This window comes from Cervus canadensis, chromosome 1 (assembly GCF_019320065.1).
Source record: "Cervus canadensis isolate Bull #8, Minnesota chromosome 1, ASM1932006v1, whole genome shotgun sequence".
NCBI lineage: Eukaryota > Metazoa > Chordata > Mammalia > Artiodactyla > Cervidae > Cervus > Cervus canadensis.
Genome location: NC_057386.1, coordinates 32460533 through 32482417, shown reverse-complemented (window position 1 = coordinate 32482417; position 21885 = coordinate 32460533). Strand labels below are relative to the sequence as shown.

Genomic DNA, 21885 nt, shown 5'->3' with positions numbered 1-21885 from the left:
AGGAGGACAGAAGGGCAGATACACAAACACTTCAGTTAGTGTGAGAGACATTTGACATCACAAGTCAACTTTGCAATCGGGCTACAAAAGTAGCTCATCCAGGGCAGACCCCATGCAAACATTACTGTTTCAGAATTTGCACATCTGGACAAAGTTTTTTACAAGATAAATGAATATAGCTGAACCACTCCCAGCTCCAGGTGTGAGCATTATATAACGTATCAAAGGCAAATGGTTACCCCCATGTAAATGCAGGATGAAATTTAAGAGCAATAAAGTACCATGTGCATTGTCTTTCATAATATTATCTTGCAAATTATTAACAAATCAGGACAAAACTATAGTTTAGATTACTCTGAAAAAGGTGGCATTTACTATCAAAAATACACTGCTGTGTAATTTTATTTCCAATTCAGATTTTGGAAATATAATTTACTTCAAATACAAATAGTAACTACCATTATGGAAAACAAAATTCTGTTGTATAAAATATTAAAGTAACAGTCAAATAATAACTAAGATCATACTTATTGATCATACCATTACTCATGAAAATATCTCAGGAGGCACATTTATAGGAAAATGTGATTTTTAGATCTTTTCCCCCCTGTATGTTAGCCCCTAGAAGTAGTAAGAAATCATGTGTAGCTGCTAAGAGATCCCACGACATCTTTTAGCAAAAAGTTGGGCACTATGAGTCTCTAGGGCAGGGCTGCCACCAATAAATCTGAATTCTCCTGGTCTGGCCTGGAGAAAACTCTGACACAAAGTCTATTTTAACACGAGTGTTTTATACTCAAGCTATTGCATCTCTGCAGGCAAACTACACTCATACATATCCTCAAACATTCAGTCAACTTGTCATTTTCTGCTTTTGTACTGACATGGTTATGAAAATATGCAACTATTTTTACATGTTTTTTCCAGGACCATTTTCTTTCCAGAAGCTCTTCTTCTCCCAAGACATCCCTACATCTAGAGTGAACAAGATGAATTCTCTACCCTACAACCCTTTTCAAACTCCTGGGCCTGCCACTGACCTCACACATCAAACACGCAGTCCTCGAAATCGGGGAAGCCTGGCATCTGGCTCTGCTTGCCCCGCCCAATGATGGGTCACCTCTGGGAAGCTGTCCCTCGGATTACACCAAGTGACTGCACACCTGAGCTGATGGATGGCAGGACTTCCCGCCAAGAGCAGCAAACACACAAGATGACTGGAGCAGACACTGGCACAGCCAGTCACCTCAGGGTAGGATTCCACTTGGCCCGTTCAGACCAAAGTGGTGACATGTGCTCCCAAGCTGCCTGTGGAGAAAGGTGAGGCCCCAGGAGAGTGGTGCAAACAGCTGAGGACAGCTGGACAGGGCTCAGGCCAGGACAGGAGGGCCCTGCAGGACTCACGCCTTTCCTCTCAGAGTTTCTGTCATCAAGTGAATAACCTCTCTATAGCTCATTTGGGAAAGCATAAACAGGCAGGTGAAGGCTCTCCAGACAGGGTTCTCCCCGTACCTGTGACATGGATACACGTCGTGTCATCACGGCAACTGCAGCCTCCCCTCCAACCTCCCCCACCAGATCTCTCATTCCTGAAACTTCTGACCTGGTGCAGACAAAGGCCCTTCCGTACCTGGACGGGGAGGGTGGGGGCTGAGGAGGAGCTGGGAAGGAGGAAGCCAAGGCAGAGGCCCCTCTGTCCTGCTCCTGCTTCTGACTGTGTCCTGGGAAAGCCCTGGGCGGGCACAGAACAATTCTTTCATGGTTCTGGGATCCGCCCGACTGTGGATGATCCTGGAACTTAGAGTGAGGCTGGACGAGTGAACGGGTCAGGGACTCAGCAGGTGATTCCCACCACGCTGCTTCTGGTCAAGCCCAGGACCTCCTGCCACGACTCCCCAAACACCTGCTTCTCTTTTCATTCAAAATGAAGAGAGAAAACCCATTTTTGAGACTTTAACGGTAGATCACTAGTTTCCTCTGTTCCTTATCTCCTAGGCTTTTCTTCCATGCCCACTGCTTTTGTCCTTGGTCACCTTGCCCTGAACTCCCTGCTTCTGGGGTCTTTCACCCCAATCCATCCGACAAGCCACTGCCCACTTTGTTTCTTCAAGTTCACACTGTGTTCCTACCCTGGCTACAAGCCTGCTGATGCTGTTTAGTTCATTAAGGCAAATCCATGATACTCGCCAGAGGGTTTCTCTGTGGTCCAGCCTCCTGTCAACCATTCTCATCTGCAAAATTCGTTCTGCCTTCTGGTCCCAGCCCTGCCCTAAAGCCTCAATGGGCTTCTTACCCTCAGCTGGGATTCTCTGCTTCCTCACTGTGATCATTCCTTCCACCAGCTCAACAACCCCTTTGCCCACACAAACATCACTTCTAAAAACGCCACCCACCCTGATATGAGTTCAGGTAAACTCTGTCACCCTCTGTGGTTAAGGACCGATCAGGATGTAAATGCTCACTAGTGATGCTGGGAGACTGCCCCGCCCTTGGCACGTGCTCAGGAGACACTGGCTTTGTTTTTTCAACAAATTATTATTTTTCAAGGACAAGGAAGACTGCCTCCTCCTTTATGACATCTGACCTTAGCAGCCCAGGAACAAGGCAGCCCCCCTCCACTGTGCATGTGACAATCATCTCAGGGGTCACCAACACTCAGCAGTCATCCACACATCTCACCCACTTAGCTCTGAGACCTGAGCGAAGCTGGGAGCAGGGTTGGGTATGGGGGGCCCACACTGCCCAGGGCAGAACAACAATCCATTCCTGACTGAACACTACATTCCTGATGAGCAGCGTCAGTCACTCTTGCCTCCTCTTCTTGGGATGTTTCCCACTGACCTGTGTGGTTTTCTTGGCCCTGTGGACCCAGTGGCCACCAGATCTCAGGGTCCCCTTTTCCACTCTAGACCCACATCTCAGACCCACTCTCATACTTCCCAGAGCACAGGGCCGAGAGTCCCTCTGCTGCATGGGCACTGTGGATGCTACCTTGGGGTCCTATCCTCTCCTCAGACCTCAAAAGGCTGCCTTGACAAACTAAGTTACTGCCAGCGACAGTGAGCAGCAGAGGCCAGGTGCAGATGTCCACCTAGAGGGACAGTGATGAAAAGCCTGTTTCACCTGCTGGAAGCCTCACCTTTCCCCCAGTCCCTGCCTGCACACAGTCTCGCCCCAGGACACGTGCTGGAGCACATGCGCTGTGCCGACCCCCGCACTTGCTGGAGCTGACGTAAGTGACCTGACTAGACTGTCTGTGACATGGTCATCATCCCCAGCTCACTGTCTCTGCGGTCATTCTTTTCTTTCTCTTTGCCCTGATGGCCCCAAGCCCTCTGATCCGCCTTCTGGGTTTCTTTCTCGCTACCTGTGTGGAGACACCTAGGTGACGAGGTCTTGAGATGCTACAGTAAAAGCAGAGCTGACAGGCCTGGCTGGGGTCAGGGCCACGGCCTAGGCAGGGACAGACTCGAAGCTAAGGTCCTCATGACCTGAGGCCAAGTGAAGTGGGTGGAACAACCAGGATGAAACATGTAGACAGCTAAGCTCAGAAAATGCTGGTCCCACTACAGATATGGACACAGGTACTTTGCTCCTCTGATACGCACAACCTCTAGTCTACGATAAAGCCACTGAAACCATCACCTGAGGACTGGTGGAAATAAAGACAACTGATCTATATGCAGATGGTCTGAGAATGCAGAGGCTTCTAGGGCTCTGCATCCCAGCACCCCTGGGTTACAACTGTGTGGGGACCAGGGCAGCCTGAGGCAAACGTGCAGGTCTTATGGCTGTGCTACTAGAATGTTCCCACAGCATATGACCAAGAAGGCAAATGTCTTGTTACTCAAGTTTCCTTAAAGTGGGTAAAATCCGACACAACGGCAGCCCTGCTCTAGGGAAATTAAAGAGCTTTAAAGTAAGAAAATATACACACATCGCTATGTAAAAGAACCGTATATAAGCCTTAATTGTAAAAGATTCCAGTCAAGCTCGATGACAAACACGAGCACATTCTTACCATCCTTCCAGAGTTCTGCCACGAATCTGTCAGAGGACTGGTGCAGGAGGGTGGCCACGTTGTCATTCAGGGGGTCCATGTTCTTCATCAGCCACTCGTCTGCCTTGTAGTCCACCTGCCGGACCAGAGCCAAGGCGGCGAGAGGGGAAAAAACAAAAGAAACATATTCAGCCTTAACCCCAAACATCCACAGAACCTCCTCTAGGCAGAAGATGGCAACTTCAGGTTAAACACAGATGCCTGGAGCACCGCACTGTTCCCTCCCCAGCAACCAATCAAAAGGAAGTCACATACCCTGCAGCCTTCACCTCTAAAAACCTTCCTCCCAAAGCACTGGGGATTTTAAGCATGAACCGCCCATTCTCAACTGCTTGGCCTTGCAATAATTACCTTTCTCACCCCTTCTCCCCCACCACTCCCCCTCAAAAAATCACAGAACAGTCCAAACAATGGGTGGTCTCAAAGGCAATGCTTTGTAGTAGGTACTGTATTTAAGGGTTTATAAATGTATACCAGCACGTTTGTTACAACCCTCATCAAAAGCAGCAAAATTTCAAGCATGGTACTTTCAATGGAACTCTTTCACTCTTACCTTCCCTGCATAATGGATAATGCAAAAATCAGCTTTGTCTTTCAGCTGACGCGGTTTCTGGAACTTGGAGTGGGACCCTTGCTCTTGAACGAGCTTTTCAACAAAGGTCTTATCTGTGGCTTTAGGGAACCAGCACTCTTCATCCAGAAGGGCCAGCACGCCAGGAGGGTTAGCCTGATAACAGAGGCAAGAAGAATTGACACATTTTGCACATCACGTGTAAGGATGTTTTCCACTGGATTTGGCAGTTTAACTTCCAAAATAATTAGAGCTTCATGAATATCTATGAAAAGCAAACTTCTAGGATAGCAGGTATTGCCAAACTATAACTGTAACACAAATGCTGAGATCTCAAATGGCTAAGTACTGGTAAGAAAACAGATGAATACTATATTTTGTAAACTTATTAAAACAAAAAAAAAAATTCCAAGTAGATAACTCCCGAAAAGTAGCAAATGAGACACCAGAAAGGAAACGGAAGGTGTAGAGACAAAACTTAGTCTTTATATTCAATAAACCCTCCACAACCAGGAATGCTTCAGACATTTTATATCCTATCCGAGTCAATTTAATATTTCTGTTTAAATGATGATTAAATGAGCATTTCACACTTGGTGAAATATTTAAAACTATAGTTAAGTAGAATATATGGAAGGTGATGATATAATTTATCAATTACTTTTCAGGTTTGTGTTGAGAGCCTGTTTTATTTCACTCAACTAACTCATTGAAAAAAGCCTGAGAGACACAAAGACAGAAAGTAGACTAGGGTGCTAAGGAAAGGGAACGGGAGTGACTGCCAAAGGTACAAAGTTTCTTTCTGGGATGATGAAAATGTTGTGGGATTAGACAGTGGTAATGGTTGTACAACTCTATGCTGAAGCTCATTGAATTTTGTACTTCAGAAAGAATTTTAGGGTGAACTCTGTCTCAAATAAAAAAGTGTCTGGAGCGTGCTATTCTGGAAGCTCAAAAACCAATGGAAGGACTTCTTTTTTTGGGAAGAAAGTGGGCGTATACCTGAAATCTAAACGAAATATTACAACAATGATGGCCTATTCTACAGAGGTTCAGGGTCATGGTTTACTGCGATACTGCAAATATGACAAGTTTCTGATCCAAGACTGAACAGACCAATTCAAGGGCACCACGATGAAATCAATATTTGGGATAAATCCCTACCAGTTTTCCTCAACTCACAGGCCCTTTGTATTTAGTAGAGAAGAGTTGGCTCTGTACAAATAATGATTAAAAAGTAACTGGAAGGACTTCTCTAGTGGTCCAGTGGTTATGTATACTCCTTGCAATGCAGAGGACATGGGTTTGATCCCTGGTCAGGGAACTAAGATCTCACATGCTGTGCAGTATCTAAGCCACAACTACTGAAGCCTGTGTGCTCTGGAGCCTGTGTGTTACAACTAGAGAATCTGTGTGCCATAAGGAAAGATCTGGCATGACGCAACAAAGATTTCGTGTGCGGCAACTAAGACCTGAAACAGCCAAATAAATAAACATTAAAAAAAAAAGTAACTGGAGGTCCTAGTTAAACATGATTGAAGTGTCATAACACGGTCAGAGAAAAGCTGAGGTTAACAGAACAGGAGCAGGTAGAAGCAGCTAAAAGCCCAGGACTAAGACCCTCACTCCCCGGCTGTCTAGTTCCTGGCTCCTCTATCTAAAAGAATTTGCAGGGTTCGGAGATGCTGAAAGAACACTATAATCAAAGGCAAGCAGGTTTAGCAGTGATCCTACAGAAGAGATGGGCCAGAGATGCATTTAACCAGATTTTACCCACTCACAACAACCTTGAGAAATGAAGTTCTGAACTAAGGTAAGTGAAACACACATCTTTCTGCCATAATTTTTACATTTTTAATCTTTCAATGAAAATACTTCTAAATTCTGAAAGAGGAGCCCAAATATAATTTAATCTTTTCTAAAGGACTCCATGACAGCATGACTCAGAAGATCCATAATTTTGTCTTTTTATTTTTCCGATTTCATCCTTTAGTGTCAAGATCTCTGCTATCACTTTTCCTTTTAATTGAGGATTTCTAAAGAGTTGTTTGAGAGACGATGTTTTGTCTCCTGGTCAGAGTTTCAGAAGAAGCTGGCCAGAGGCTGGGTTATGAGAGATCAGGACAGATGACTGGCAGGTGCCCCCGCAGAGTCATTTTTTGATATTTTCTTTCTGGAAAATACTGCCCTCAGTCTACATTCTGAAAGGCTCCTCAAATCCCGTATCATTCTACATGCTATTGTTAAATATTTTACGATTACAAACTCTTACAAACATTGTAAAAAAGCACCTTTGTACTTATGAGGATAAGCTTCAGCGATGCCCCAAAATGGATCTGCATGACCCCCCTAATTCATAGCTAGACACGGTACCCCTTTATCATCTTGGACATGTGCCTGGTGTCCCCACACCCATGAGAGGACAGGACACGACTGAGAGAAAAGACAGCTCGAGAAGGGTCTTACTTGCAGGCTCTTCACTTTTTAAATGGGTATTTCATCAAAGCATCCTAGTAAATTTAGATCAGAAAATTATCTTCACGCTGATGAGACAGGAACATTTCCGTCTCAGTTTATGGGAAGAAAAGCTCAAGGCACCGCCTGAGCCTGGGTGGAGAGCCGGCTGGCAGGAGAGGGTCTTACGGGTCTCTCGATGAGGTCAATGCAGGGCTGCAGGTCGAGGCCAAAGTCGATGAAGTTCCACTCGATGCCCTCACGCTGGTACTCCTCCTGCTCCAGGATGAACATGGTGTGGTTGAAGAGCTGCTGCAGCTTCTCGTTGGTGTAGTTGATGCACAGTTGCTCGAACGAGTTCAGCTGTGGGAGTGGGGCGGGGGACAAGGAGGGGAGTGGGAGGAAGAGAGGACCAGTCAGCTTGTTCTCAGAATGTTCTTGAGGAGTTATTAACCGAGTCTCAACTACCCTAGACTGATGAGGATCTCTCTTAATCTACATACAAGCCCTGCCCCCCACCCCCACATCATGTTACTGAGAAGCTAGAATGAGAACGTGATAAACTCAGTATGCTATTGTAACTCAGTTCAGTTCAGTCACCCAGTCATGTCCGACTCTATGACCCCATGAATTGCAGCATGCCAGGTCTCCCTGTCCATCACCAGCTCCCAGAGTTTACTCAAACTCATGTCCATGGAGTCGGTGATGACATCCAACCATCTCATTCTTTCGTCCCCTTCTCCTCCTGCCTTCAATCTTTCCTGGTATCAGGGTCTTTTCAAATGAGTCAGTTCTTTGGCATCAGGTGGCCAAAGTATTGGAGCTTCAGCATCAGCCCTTCCAATGAATATTCAGGACTGATCTCCTTTAGGATGGACTGGTTGGATCTCCTTGCTGTCCAAGGGACTCTGAAGAGTCTTCTCCAATACCACAGTTCAAAAGCATCAATTCTTCAGCTCTCAGCTTTCTTTATGGTCAAATTCTCACATCCATACATGACTACTGGAAAAACTATAGCTTTGACTAGACGGGCCTTTGTTGGCAAAGTAATGTCTTTGCTTTTTAATATGCTGTCTAGGTTGGTCATAGCTTTACTTCCAAGGAGCAAGCGTCTTTTAATTTCATGGCTGCAGTCACCATCTGCAGTGGTTTTGGAGCCCCCAAAAGTAAAGTCTGTCACTGTTTCCCTATCTATTTGCCATGAAGTGATGGGACCAGATGCCGTGATTTTAGTTTTCTGAATGTAGAGCTGTAAGCCAACTTTTTCACTCTCCTCTTTCACTTCCATCAAGAGGCTCTTTAGTTCTTCTTCACTTTCTAGCATAAGGGTGGTGTCATCTGCATATCTGAGGTTATTGATATTTCTCCTAGCAATCTTGATTCCAGCTTGTGCTTCATCCAGCCCAGCATTTTTCATGACGTACTCTGCATATAAGTTAAATAAGCAGGGTGATGTACTCCTTTCCCTCTTTGGAACCAGTCTGTTGTTACAGTAGCTGACATACTCCTTTCCCTACAGACTGGTTCCAAATAGGGAAAGGAGTACGTCAGTTACTGTAACTGATTATCTACAAATAAAACCATTTTTACTAGTGAATGGTTAATGAAGAGAAAGGAATAAATGAGAAAGTGAGAAAAATGAAAAAAGACTCGGGAAGGTCAGAGGCCAAGGAGGCAAGCGCATCTCTGAGCGCTCTGTGGGTCTGGAGAAAAGATGGGCTGCTGTCCTGTTCCCTCTGTTCCTTACTTATTAGGCCATTGGCTCCAGAGTGAGTTAGGAAAAAAACAAAAAAAACCAAAAAAACCCAAGCTTTTCATCTGTTACAGACATTTTGGTTTCCCCCTGTGTGAACTCTGCCCATTTCTCCACAGTGTTGTTGATGGGATGAAACATGAAAGGATGAAGTAACGGGTAATTTTCTTAAAGCAACTGTGTTCTGTGAGAAGTACTCAGCCTTTTTTTCTGCCTCTGTGCTGTCCACACAAGTACCATGGGGCCATAAATAACCTCTTTCATTATATAAAGTGATCTTCAATTACAGAAGGTTTAATCAATCCCCAAGGAATAGACTTATGGTCTGAAAAAGCCATTCCAATCTTCCCTGGGAGGTGCTGCGCTCAAGTGTTTTAGAATGAGGTCATGCTAGGAGGGTGGGGCAGTGTCTGCCTTGTTCAATGCTGTATTTCTGGTGAACCGCATCAGCATTTGCAGACCGCCTGATGGTGGTGATGTTTATGTGAATGGATTTTTTTCTGTCTTAAGATCACGAGACTTAGTGCTCTACTCAGCCTGAGCTACCATGTATGATGGTATTTTTTGTTAAATAAAGGTCTACTTGCCTTTCATATTTAAGCTACTAAAAATATTTTTAAATTATGTTTTTAAATTGGTTAATGCCTGGTATAAAATTTGAAATGTACAGAGAGTTGCACTGAGAAGTCTCACTCTGATCATCTGCTCGATCACTCTAATCAACCACCATCACCTATTTCTTGCAATCTTTCCAGAAAGTCTGCGCACTCATAAATGTGCGTGCTATCTAGACTTTTTAAGCTTAACAAAGTATCTTGGGGTCTGTACTATAAAGCCACCCCATTATTTACAATGGGTGCATAATTCTCTACTACATGGATATATGTCATAATTAATCAAATCCAACCTATAGTGAACATAAATCTCCTAATGGTGGACAGTTAGGCTTTTCCCATTCTTTTCCCATGATAAATAATGCTTGCTAAATAATTCTACATTTTTAGTGTCTAAAACATTTTTCTACTGTGTATATTCATGTCAAAATCACACTTCTGAAGTTCTATAGTTTTATGTTTTATCTCTTAGTATCTTTTCATTTATTTTTCAGAATTTTACTATCTATGCTTTATTAATTTATGTTTCAAATTAGTTTTAGAAGCAGGTCACCTAGTCTTCCTCTACCCCTTAAAATTCCTATGAATAGTTTTTAAACAAGTATGTTCTATTTCAAGATAAATTTGGGGAAGATTTACACCCTTATAATGCTGAATTTTCTCACCCAAGAACAAGGCACGTTTTTACATTTCTTCAAGTCTTTTGTTTTTTTACAGTAGCACTGTAAAGTTGTCTTCAACTAAATCTTGCCCATTTTTTCTCAAATTCATTCTTAGGTATTTTATCTGTTTTTTGCAGTTGGCAGTGGAGGTCTTTTTCTTCCATGATCTGCTGATGGTTTACATATAGGAAAGCAACAGACATGCAATTTGCATGCAGTCACCTTTCATGATTTTTCAGTTATTCACAAATCAATACATATTAAAGCTATCTCTTATAGTGGCAGTGGCAGTTTGTTGGATAAAACTACTACACCGTAACAGTTCAGATTTTATGAGGATAGACATAATCCAAAAGAGTTCATTTCAAAACAAGACAATTCAATATCCAATTGGCCAAAGTATTACACTGATCCCAAGAAGTATTTACGCCTTACTATATAATTGGTCTATCAAAAGAGAGATAAAGTTTTACATTTTTAGGAGACCAAAATTTTATCAAGGTTTTAGCAAAACCACAGTAGGTATGTGACTACAAACCTTTGATGGATTGATGCTGTTTGGAGAAATCTAGTCAGATTAATAATGAAATATATTGAAACCCATCAACAAATGCTGTGTGTGTGTCTCCAGAACAGAGACCATCACCTCTCTTCCTTTCTCCATCTCACATCTCGGGCTGCTCCCAACCCCCACCCAAACCACCATCAACTGGCCCCTGAGCTATGACAACACCACCCTCCACTCTCTCCCCACGTCTGCTTTTCCACTCACTCTGTGTTTCCAGCTCCTCTGCCCCTCTGGTCAGCTACATCTAGTCACCCTGGCTTTTGGCAGTTTCTAACATCTAACAAGCTCTCTCCCATGCAGGACCACTAGACCTACCTCATTTTGCTGGGGATTCTTCCCGAGGCTGGGGCTTCTCACGCTGAGCTCTCACAGCTGCGGACACACTGTGCACTGTGGGTCTCCCCAATTCCTTCCATCACAGCCCCTTTCTCACTTCATTATTCAAAATCCTGAGGATTTGGTGGTTTTCCTATCACTTAACGTTTGACCCTCTACTAGAATGGCAGGGACTGTACCTGCTTATCTGCCATCATATCCCTGGTGCCTGGCACTGCAGTTGGTACACTGTTAGCCTGGGAGATTATTTGATGAAAGAATAAACAGAAGCAAGAAGAGCAGGAGGGAGAGTGACATACCTCAAAAATCTCAAATCCAGCGATGTCAAGGATCCCAATGAAGGAGGCCCCTTGCCGTTTAGTCCTGTCCAGAGCTTTATTGATGCGGTGAACGAGCCAGCGGAAGAGCCGCTCATAGGTAGCTTTTGCCAAAGCTTCTACTGCAAAATCTGCCTGTAATTAGACAACAGCAACCTTTTAGTCTGAAAATAATCTCAGGAAAACACTAAAAGCGGTTAGATGGAGGGAATTTAATGATCTACAGTACCCTCCAAACCCTAAAAGAGCACTTACTGTTTAATCATGTCTCAATTTTACACAACAGAGGGTATTAGTACAATTAGATACAGACTGGAGATAATCAATGTAGGAGATGGATGAAAATGCCCAGTAAAAATGCCTTCCTCCTCCTGCCCCTGGGCCTCTGTGCAGCATTATCGGCCCAGAGTCCACCACGTAACAGGTGATTCTAACTCCTACATTCCTGCTGCTGTGCCCTCCTCCCTTACAGGGACAAGGGGTCAATCAGGGCACCCCCCTGCTGGGTGGGATGCCGGGGTACACAGCTTTTTCCTCCTGGATAGTCCATCTACCTGGGGAAAATTTAAGGTTATATTTCAAACCTCCTTTTTTATAAGTCACCTCTAAAAAGTTTCCGCGAGAAAACAGTCAACCAGTACCAAGAAACATCTGGATGATGGAGCTTTTATTGGTTCAGTTTGCTACGTGCCAATCAGAAGGTGTCATGACCACGGTTATCAATCACTCAAGCAACTGTGTGGTAACTGTTAAACTTACTTGTTCTTTGGTCTGGGCTTTCTGCACGTAGTCTCGGCCAACCTTGATCCGGGGGGTGAGAATGGCCCGAGTGAACTCCATCACATTCATGCCAAGAAGATGGCAGAGCTTCTGTGCAACTAGAGGGTAAAAGGCCTCCTAAATACCAGGCTTCTCCTTACCGACCTAGTCATAGCACATTCAATAAACACTTGAAACACCTTAGTAATCACCTAATTGTATTAAGAAATTAAATATAAGTCTTAAGGTTAGACAGGTGTTAGGTCTCATAAAAACTACCTTCATCCTTTCATATTAACAACACTCCTTAGGCGATAAGAGATGATTAGTCAGCAATTACTTACTCTGGATAGCTTAATAGAAGTTACTAAGCCTTAGAACTCATGGATAATGCAGAGAACGAGAAAAATGGTGTTCAAAACAGTTTAAATCATGTTACCAAGATAATTTGTCATGCCTACAGAATGATCCTAGTACTTTAGTAGACAAGAAACCTAAGGGATTTTAAAAATAAATTATTTGATTACATGGCTCACATTAAAAAGCTGCTAATTTTGTTATTGTTGATTCTTAACAAATTTAGGGCACTTTCCTCACCAGAAGTTCACTGCCTAATGTCACTAAGGTCCAACAAGCGTTCTAATTACTAATAAATAAATAACAATAAAATTCTCTAAGGATAAACACATTCTGAGTCATGTAGAGGGATAACCAAGTTCATTCTAAGATGCACTGCATCCCACCCCCCTGATCCAAGTGAACTGCTGGCCATCCACCAGCACCCCTGAGTGTGCTGGGGAATGGCCAGGGAACACTTCCTTTGGTTTGAGTCTTCTCACCAACTGCCCTCCTCATCCTCTACATCCTGGCTCCTTTCAGTTAATGTACATACATATGCATGTGTGTACGTGTTGGGTGGGAAGCGAAAAACACACAGAAGGAGAAAAAGCAAATTGCTCACATTCTTTTTTGTGATGATCAACATCATTTTAGCAGCTAAAAAACATTTTATAGAGTGGCTCTATTGGCTTACTCTCCTCCACAAGGAAAACAAGTTCCCTTATTACATTTTCTACTTCTAAGCCTTATTACTCTGTTATTTGCCACTTTTGTTTTTCTTTATAGTCATTTTCAATCTAAAAGGTAACAATCTGCCAATATCGCTGAGAAAACTCCAGTGGGGAGCAGGCAGATGTCTCTGGACACGTGCCTCTGGCGCCCGCCATCCCACAGATCAGGGGTTAGACCTGGCAGACTTTTCTTGGTTTTCACAGCGGCAATAATGACCCTAGTTTCCCAGTTCTCACCTGCTCTGTTTGTGACTGTTTTTCCAGATTTTAATCTAGTTTCAAACTCTCTTATATCCAAAGCCCAATAACTGAAATGTGCTCTTCCTTTTGGTTCATTATTACGTTTGTGATAAATTTCTGTGACTAGATGTACTTTTCTGTTTCAAATCTGTGGTGCTTCTGGTACTACAGGTTAACAGCTATTTGCTGTATTTACCTTATTCATCGGGGGTGAGGGGGTGGGTACGGGGTGGAGAGGATGAGGAAGAATGGTCTGGAGTGATGTGCTAATGAAGGTAATTTTACTTTTAGTCCTATTAATGATAGCAGAGAATAAGACTTTTCTGAAAAACGCCATTTTGATACCAACATGTAAAAATGCCATGGGAAATGAATATAATAATATATTAACCTGATGAAATAAGCCGGTCACAAAAGACAAATACTGAATGATTCTACTTATATGAGGTACCCAGACTCATCCTATTCATAGAGACAAAGTAGAATGGTGGTTGCTGGGGGAGGGGGATACGGGGACTTGTTTTAGAGTTTAAGTCTGCAAGGTGAAGTCTACAGAGTGACTGCATGATAATGTGAATATATATTACTGAACTATACGCTTAAAAAAGGGTTAAAATGACAGATTTTGTTATGTGTAATTTTACCAGAATTAAAAATTGTAAAAATTTTAAAAACCTGAAAAACTTTGGTAAGAGCAGAAATATCGTCAATACAAACAGAAGTCCAGGTGTATATATCCCTTTCAAGACCTCATTTTCTGATCCTGAGTTGAGCATCAGACTGAAATGTTTACAAATGAAGTACCTGGGGTTTGCTTTGAAATAATCTAGGAAAGGGGAAGTGGTATAAACGAAACACAAGCCATGAGTTGGTGGTCGTCTACGCCAGGAGACAAGAACGTGGTAGGAGGTCCTTCCACCCTGCCCTCCCCTCTCACATGTTTAAATTGTGCTGTAATTAAAGAGGACAAACTCTGGCACACTGCAACAGTGCAAGTGTTAATTAACCACCACTACTACCTAATATAGGTAATAATTCAAGAAAATTTATAGAGTTGTAATTTTTTAAAGCTTCTTATTCAATAAAAAGCAGTTAATTTTACTTCTATTACTGGGGATGTAATGAACAACCATGAGGCAATGACACTGGAGCCACTTTGGCTTTTAAAAAAACAGTTGTTTGATAAACGAATCAGGAAAGGAAAAGGATCTCCTGGGAGGCAGAAGAACATTCTGGTGACCAAGCACTGAGTCAACATACAGATGCCTCAGCTTCCTTTGTGTCTCCAGACTGTCAGAAACAGACCCTCACAAGGCTTACAAACACATTTTATGGTTCAAAAATTTTTGTTTTTGACTGTTGTGAATTTCAATCCATTTTCAATATTTAAAAGTTTGAAAATTTCATATTAAAATCTAGGTTTCCACCTTTCTCTGAAAAATCAGTTCTGGTTGGCGGCCCTGGACCTGCATTCTGGCAAGGAGAAAACTGGCTGGAAGCCAACAGCTGCCGCTCCCTTTGGGATGAGCCATGTGGTCTCTTCAGCCCACCCACCAGTCCTAACCCCCATCACTAAGGCAGGGTCCCCACACCCGCTCCTCAGCCGGCACTCCATCCTCCTCCCTCCTTTCTGGAATCAGACTGACCCTTACGTAGGCACATGGAGCCTCATGGGAGACACCTCAGGATGCTGTTACGCTCATGTTGTAACACATTGTTGGAGAACACAACAGGCCACAGAAACAGAAATAAAATCAGTGTTCATCAGCCTACCTGTATTTTCCGGCATGGAGGCTTGATCAGTGTTTCGCTCCTTTTTGAAAGAAATATTTCCAAACTGAAGCACTGAAGATACCACTTTAAGCATTGCTATATGTTGATATAAAAAAAAAAATTAAAATATGATATCAAAACATAAAGGACATATTCTAATATATTTTGTGCTAAAAATTAGCTACACAAAACTTTTCAGAATTAAGAGGCAGGTCCCATTAATTTCACAATCATTTTCTAGTTTAGGTTATTTAACCCTAGTTTATAAGTCTTGGTAAAACTGAGCATCAGAATCTTATTAGAGAAATCATACATACACAGAATCTCTTCATGGGAGAAGCCCATTATATGCATTGCCTCCATCGTCTCCTGGAAGTTATCTTTGTCTTGTTGTCCCGGAATAGGAATATACCCATTAGAGAGAAATCTGTAGTTATTAAATCCTTCAAGGAGCAAATCAGCTGAAAAAAAAACATAATGGAATACAATGTAATAAATAGTCATCAACAGATTGAAGCACAGCCCCATCTTCAAACTGGACCCACAGGACAGAAAAACATCCAATCCACCACCACCAGACTTTTGCTTCCTTTACATTCTGACATTAAATACACAGACAGTCTTCCATGAAAGAAAATTCTTCCAATGAAAGAAAATGATGATGTAAACAACAGAAATCTCAACAGGGGCTTTTGCAACAGTGGTTTGTACAATATTATATTTGAAATCAGATTGCTGGGAAATATCAATTTTCCAGGTAACTAAACTTCATTGTTTTCAGATTTAAATACTTTAGACATCTTTTGAGGAGGAGCCTTAAAACCCATATTCTATGTTCCTGGTGTAGAACATCGGCCCGCCACGTCCTGAGCCCAGCCAGCACCCTGGAACCCTTTCTCCAAGTCAGTCTGCTTAGTGGTCCATTTGCCTTTGAGAGTGATGTCTGATGCTGCACTAGTCTGACAGGGTATTATAACAGACGTGCCCACTGACTCTCTTACTTCAGGGGACATGAATAAGCGAGAATAAGCTCCTTTTCAATGAATGTGCTCTTAAGAAAAGAAGGAGCGTGCAAAGTAGTAAAACAGATGGTTTTTCCAACAGTAGATGTTATCTGTGCTTCTGGCTTTCTGTGTCACTGGCTCTGCTGCAGAGAACTTCTCCTGATCACACCAACCCCTTAATTCTTGTCTACATCACATGGAGCTTCCACTGGGTATTGACTGCTTTAAAAAAAAAAAAAAATTCCTTCTTTTAAGTTATTTTCTTGATTCATTACTGCTTTCAGTCTGCCAGGCTGAAAATGAGGGTTTTCTTCCCTTCAGCATTACCTACTGCATAACCTTGAAATTTTAGTCTCTCAATGGCAATTACTCTATTTGCTGCTTATTTTTTTTTTGCCCTTGCAGGTCTTTAACTAATTTCTGGGTTTAATGCTTCCACAGATGATCCATGGTTAGTAAAAGCCTAGATCTCAAGTGAGAAAAGGATTGTAGGGTTTTATACGTCTATTGTGATATCTAAATTACATACATACTAATTCTAGAGAAGCAGCATTTACTCTGAGACTCAGAAGAAATGAAAAAGTTGTGCATCTTCTTCTGACCCAGCAAAATTCTGACCCAGGAAAGAACTTACTTTTTACCGTGTCCAACCCTAAATTTCTGGTCTTTGTGATTCACAAAATAAATAAAAATACAGACTCTTTCTACTGGAAGCATAACATACATTCATTTGTAAATCTAGGAACACACACATGTATTCAATTTAACTTTATTAAATAAATTTACTTTTTATTACTTTTATATTAACAAATTTTGAAACAAAATTTGTATAAAACACATCATATACTTTCAAATTTAAAATTATTTTAAAAGAAAAGTACAAAAGATAATATAACACCACCCATATGCCTGCCACTTAAAGTACCTATCCCATGGCTTGAAGTTCAATTTCACTTTCATAATTTAGCCGGCTAGAATTCTGGGGTGTGTGTGTGTGTGTGTGTGTGTGTGTGTGTGTGTGTGTGTGTGTGTGTGTGTGTGTGTGTGTGTGTGTGTGTGTGTGTGTGTGTGTGTGTGTGTGTATAATTCTACAACTGTGTGTCTGTGTGTGTGTGCATAATTCTACAACTGTTTTCTTTGTGTGTGTGTGTGTGTGTGTGTATGCATAATTCTACAACTGTTTTCTTTCTCCAAAAAAAAGTATTATAAATGATATTCAACTGAACATAAAACAGTAAAAAAAAAAAAAAAATCTGTAACTTACACTTCAGATGTTCTCCTGCTCCAGATAACAACTGGTAAAAGATATGAAAAGTACGTTCATCTTTTGCTTGACGAACAGCACGAGATTTTTCCAGAAGGTCTGAGCAAAGGTGGTTAAGGTAGTTAAGGGTGACAATGAAAAGGTGGTCTCTTCTCAGTGCCTGTACACATTTAATTTGTAAGATTTTTCTTTCTTTAGTAACTAGTCTGCAATGAATCACTCTAAATGACTGGATTTTGTATGTGGAAAAAGAAAAGACATGCAATTTCTGTTTCTCACTAATCTTCTAGAACCTCTGAACTTGCAGGGAGCTTGAGGATCAGAGCGCTTCCCTCATCCCTCCTCCACCCACAGTACCCTGACTTGGATTATGTTCAAAGAACACAGCTCTACACAAGGAGCCGTGAGATGCTATTAAAAAAGGGAAGCCAAGTTGTCTGAGGTAGAAAAGCCTTGAAACAGCAGACTTACTGCAATTTCACAAAGAAGGAAACCAGGGCACAGAGAAATTACTCAAACAGCACAGTCAGAAACCAAAATTTTGCTGGACTCCAACATGTGTGTTAACTCTGGTACCACCCCAGTCAGTCAGTACCTGTATGTCAGAACACCGCACCCCCGTGTGGGTATTTGGGGCGCGGATCTGGGGCCTGTTTGGTTTCTCTGTCCACAAGTCTGGATGCTCCTGGAATATCTCTGTGTTGACACTCACACTGGACTCCCAAGTCTCAGTTTCACTGCTTTGGGAGAGAATGACCTTCTCTGAATTAAATCTTCCTGGGGCCACCAAAGCAAATTGTGTATGTGCAAACAGCCTAATTGTAACTAAAAATTGGACTATCCCAAACACACCCTCCACATTTGGTGAAGAGTGCATGCACAAGAAGGATGTTCTTCAATATGAAGAGACTCTAGCTCAGCAGTCACCAACCCTTTTGGCACCAGGGATTGGTTTTGTGGAAGATGATTTTTCCACGGACCAGAGTGGGGATGGTTTGGGGATGATTCAAGCGCATTACATTTATTGTGCACTTTATTTCTATTATTATTACATTAGTTCCACCTCAGACCATCAGGCGTTAGATCTCGGAGGCTGGGGACCCCTGCTCTGGATCCATTTGCCTGTCATGTTCAAATGTTTGTTTTGTTTTCTGGCTCTGAGCATATTTAGAGACATAAAATATAGTTCTGAATTAACAGGAAAAATCTGACCCATCCCTGACCCGAGGGACAGAAACAATATCTATCACAAAGAGTATTAACAAGTATAGAGAACTGTCACCTGTTTATTTTCTAATTGGGACATTATCATTCAGAATCATTTCTAATTTATTCTTTTTAATCAAATTAATTCTCTCTATAGATCCATCATTCCTTAAGGCTATTCTATGCTTGTGACATTTCTTAGGACCAGTCTATGTGTTTGACTTTTTTTTTCCCCTCTGACTTTATTCTGCTTAACATCAACTGCTTCAACTCTGTAGATTATAAGGTTTGTTTTAATGGGACATGGTCACTCTACTAATATCAAAAGTAGATGGGGAAAAAATGGGCTAATACAGCAGTAACTGAAGATGTTTTAACATAAGGCATTCACCTAAATGTGCTAAGAGCACACAAACACTTCCTGGATCCACTTGCCTGTACAGATGCCTGTACAGATGTACAGGTGTTCTCACCTCAGTGGGACCCTCCACTTCCCCAGCCATGTGACCAGATCATGACCCCGTGCCAAAAACAAACAACAACAAAATATCACTTTGGAGTTCATATTCAGTAGTCAAAGGTATCTAAACAAGTCACAATTTCTCTGGGCTTAAGTTTTATCATCTGGCAAATGGAAGAGGCATCACAGAGGATGGCCACAAGGCCACAGGAAGATTAAATCATTCTCTATTTTGAATAATGCAATTATGAAAAAGGATACATGTTTCAATGTTGGCCCCAACGATATAGCCAGTTACATCGAAGTTGATCCTAATAAACTTGCCCTGAAAATAAATTACAAAAAAATTAAAAGCTGAAAATAAATTAAGGACACAGGAGATCTGAACACTTTAATAAATACGCCAAAGTTACTCTGTCATGTATCTACAAGTTGATTATAAAAATGGAATCTTAAATATATTATCCCAAATAAAAGGAAAAGAAAAAGCCTCAATAAACATAGGGCTGGGGTAGGTTACTTTACTGGACATAATAAAAATGAAATGCTAACCATTTAAAATTTTTTAAAAGCTCTTCTAAATAATCTGAAAGATTTTAATAGCTTTAAAAGAACACTGTATCCAGTCCTCTAATGCTAGATTTGAGAAAAGTGAAAAATAAAGATGATTTCCTAAGAAAACAGAAATTCATTCAAAGAAAAACAAAAGTTGAACAGACCATAAACACAGAAAATAATAAAATATAATTACCCCTTTAAAAATGATGGATTGGTCTTAAATAGTTTAGCAAATTCCTTAGGGAATATTGAATTGTCTTACTACACACATAACTTTCAGGGAACCAGAAAATAGTGATTCTTTCACAATCCCATTTTATAAAGTTATCATAACACTGAATACACAAGTTGGTAAACATATCATTAAAAACATATCAGAAAGTAAAATAAAAGCAAATATCTTACTTGCAAATATAGATATAAAAGGCCAAATTAAATAGACTTTGTAAAACCAAGGAACACAACAATGATCGAGAATCCCAGGAATGCTAAGGACTGATATTCGTAAACATACTACAACTATTCATCACAGGAAAAGGCAAGGGATGGGACGGCTTTCTCGATGGACGTGGACAAGCGGACTCTAAAATTTAAGGGAACTGAAGAAGACCTAAGGAAATCACAATGATTTTGAGAGCTCTAGGACTCGCACTACTTGATTTTAAGATGCTATAGGATAATTAAGACAACTATAGTATAATTAAGAAGGCGTGGTACTGGTGTATGGACAGAGATACAGATCAACGGAGCAGTGTGCAGTCCAGGAACTGAAAGCCTTGCTCTGCACAGGAAATGCATGGCCAGTCTGATACAGCTAAAGAATCATGCCGTCACAGTAACAGAGGCACTTTTCACTAAGGGTCTGCTTTGGATGCCACTAAATCCCAAAGTGTTTGAGAGGGAGGTAAAAAACATGATTCCTGGATGAAGTAAAAGCATTTTGTGAAAGACAGCCTTTTAGCACCTCTCAAACAGTTATGTATAAAGTCACTCACTACGTTTATAAATTATCAAAACACGGGTTAAACTGAAACAACTCTAGACAAGGGTCTAACATTTGTAACTGAGTATATGTGGACAACAGAATACATTAACAGAACATGAAACTGAAAAAGAGGATGGTGACACCAATATCAGCAACACCCTCAAGCTTAAAAGTGGATCTTTGTGTCACAGAACTTAAGGAGGTAACAATTTAAATTCTATCGACTACCACGCAGATCCATCTTTAAGAGGCTGCTGGTGAGCATTTAGCAATTACTTTCATAGAGAATTTGCTAATTACTTTAGAGTCACAAAATAAAAATGACAATTTGCTTGCTTATTTGGTTAGTTTTATTTCATGAAGGGAGAGAAAGTTTTGTTTGGATTTTTTTTTTAAACAGGAGAAAAAACTTTTCCTCATTTTCAAATGGACTAGTGATATTATGTAAGTGGACTTAATAATAACAGTTAATACAAATAACAGTTTACACAAATAACACTTAATACAAATAAAATGGTTAAAGCACTGAGAGATGCCGACACAATGCCCCCCAACCCCAGGAGAAGCAAGGCCGTGCTTTTTGAGCACCTGTAGAAGAACAACGTGGCCCAAGCACGTCCGGGGGACTGAGGCAGCGCTAAGGGAACAGAGAAAGGATTCCCATAGAGGGGAAGATCTTTTTCGATCTGTAACTGTAAAACCTTTTCAATTTTAGATTCACAAGCACCAATTAGAATGGTCAATCCAATGAATCTCTTCATTGCCACCATCAACTTCCTTTTAATCACTTTCATATACAATTTTGCCTTCAGCATTTGTCCTTTTATAAACGGATCCACAAACATCACAAAAGATCAAAGAGCACTGTCACTCGGTCATTCAGAACACAGTGGTCCAGATTCTTATTACAACATTATGAGTGAGGAAATTCTTCCTCTGGAAAGACTGACTGGATGCCAAAGACACATTTCCTTTTGGTCTTTAGAAATACATCGTTCTTGAGTCTGAGAAAATTTAAGGCTACACCATTTGGAGACTCACTCTGCGACTTATTGAACCAAGATCACCATCATCGCTAAGAGTCTACAATGCTGCCTCTCTCTCTGCATTCATCTTCTCATTCATCTAGTATTTGTGAAATGTGTTCCTCTGTCACTCTTTTCTCTTGGCCATTTTGGTGAAAATTTTTGATTTTTCAACTATGTTCACTGAAAGCTAAAAGTAGACTAAA

At 41.4% G+C, this 21885-nt stretch overlaps 1 protein-coding gene across 1 annotated transcript in view; it reads right to left on the bottom strand.

The window, feature by feature from the left end:
- The window catches only part of MYH10 (myosin heavy chain 10), a 121247-nt gene that overhangs the window by 36852 nt on the left and 62510 nt on the right, over nt 1–21885 (bottom strand). Inside the window, 9 exon segments of the mRNA XM_043474452.1 lie at nt 4022–4136; nt 4614–4787; nt 7275–7448; nt 11318–11470; nt 12095–12213; nt 15178–15273; nt 15495–15638; nt 17446–17544; nt 19373–19436. Of these exon segments, the coding sequence (XP_043330387.1) occupies nt 4022–4136; nt 4614–4787; nt 7275–7448; nt 11318–11470; nt 12095–12213; nt 15178–15273; nt 15495–15638; nt 17446–17544; nt 19373–19436 (1138 nt within the window).